Consider the following 821-nt stretch of genomic DNA (forward strand, 5'->3'; position numbering starts at 1 on the left):
CTCAATCCGGAAGCAATTATAAACCTAATAAAACCCAATTTCTTTCTTTAATGGTCCCAGAAACGTAAGCTGAGGAATAAACCAAAAAAATATAAGAGTTATAAAGAAAGAAAACCACCGCTTAAAAATCCAATTACAAACGTAGATAAATTTTAAAAAGTGACGCGGAGAGAAAATTATGTGATTGTCACATCTAAACATGGTGATCGAGGTCAAGGATACAGCAAAAATATTTGCACGCACATGCGCAGCTGTGGTGAACAGAGGACGGCCTTGGAAGTAGAGCGCCTGGTTCACATCTATACAATTCTGGACCAAGAGACGGACAATCTAAGGAATAAAAAGAAGAATGACAAATAATTGGGTTGAAAATTAGGAGAACTTCTGAGCTCCGTCTAGACAGTATTCATTTTTGTTTTTTCCTTTCTCGTTGGGCACGATTTTCCAGTTCTTTTGTCTGTTTTTATTGTACCTTTCTGTCTGTCTGTGTGTCTGTCTGATTGTGTGTCTTCTAGTCTATCATTCATTCTATTTCGTATCTGTCATTGCATTTTTTTCAAGAACATCTACTTTAAAAATTGAATGTTTAAAACCCGCCTCATAAAGTGATGATATGGATCTTTCGTAAAAGATTGAGTAAGACGCCGAAGATTGGGAGATTCCAAAAGCCATTTCATCAGCGTCAGCAGGAGAGATGAGAAGCTCTTCATTCCCTTTCCTTCACCGATTTAAAGAATCATCTATCTATCTATCTGTCTATCTATATATCTATCTATCTATTTATCTATCCATCCATCCATCCATCCATCCATCCATCCATC

At 36.8% G+C, this 821-nt stretch overlaps 1 protein-coding gene across 1 annotated transcript in view; it reads right to left on the bottom strand.

The window, feature by feature from the left end:
- Positions 1–222: 222 nt before the first annotated feature.
- The window catches only part of LOC106012054, a gene marked incomplete at both ends in the record, with an annotated part of 1,296 nt that continues 697 nt past the window's right edge, over positions 223–821 (bottom strand). Inside the window, 1 exon segment of the mRNA XM_013083741.1 lies at positions 223–330. Within this exon segment, the coding sequence (XP_012939195.1) occupies positions 223–330 (108 nt within the window).

Source organism: Aplysia californica, unplaced genomic scaffold (genome assembly GCF_000002075.1).
Source record: "Aplysia californica isolate F4 #8 unplaced genomic scaffold, AplCal3.0 scaffold00251, whole genome shotgun sequence".
In the NCBI taxonomy this organism is placed as follows: domain Eukaryota; kingdom Metazoa; phylum Mollusca; class Gastropoda; order Aplysiida; family Aplysiidae; genus Aplysia; species Aplysia californica.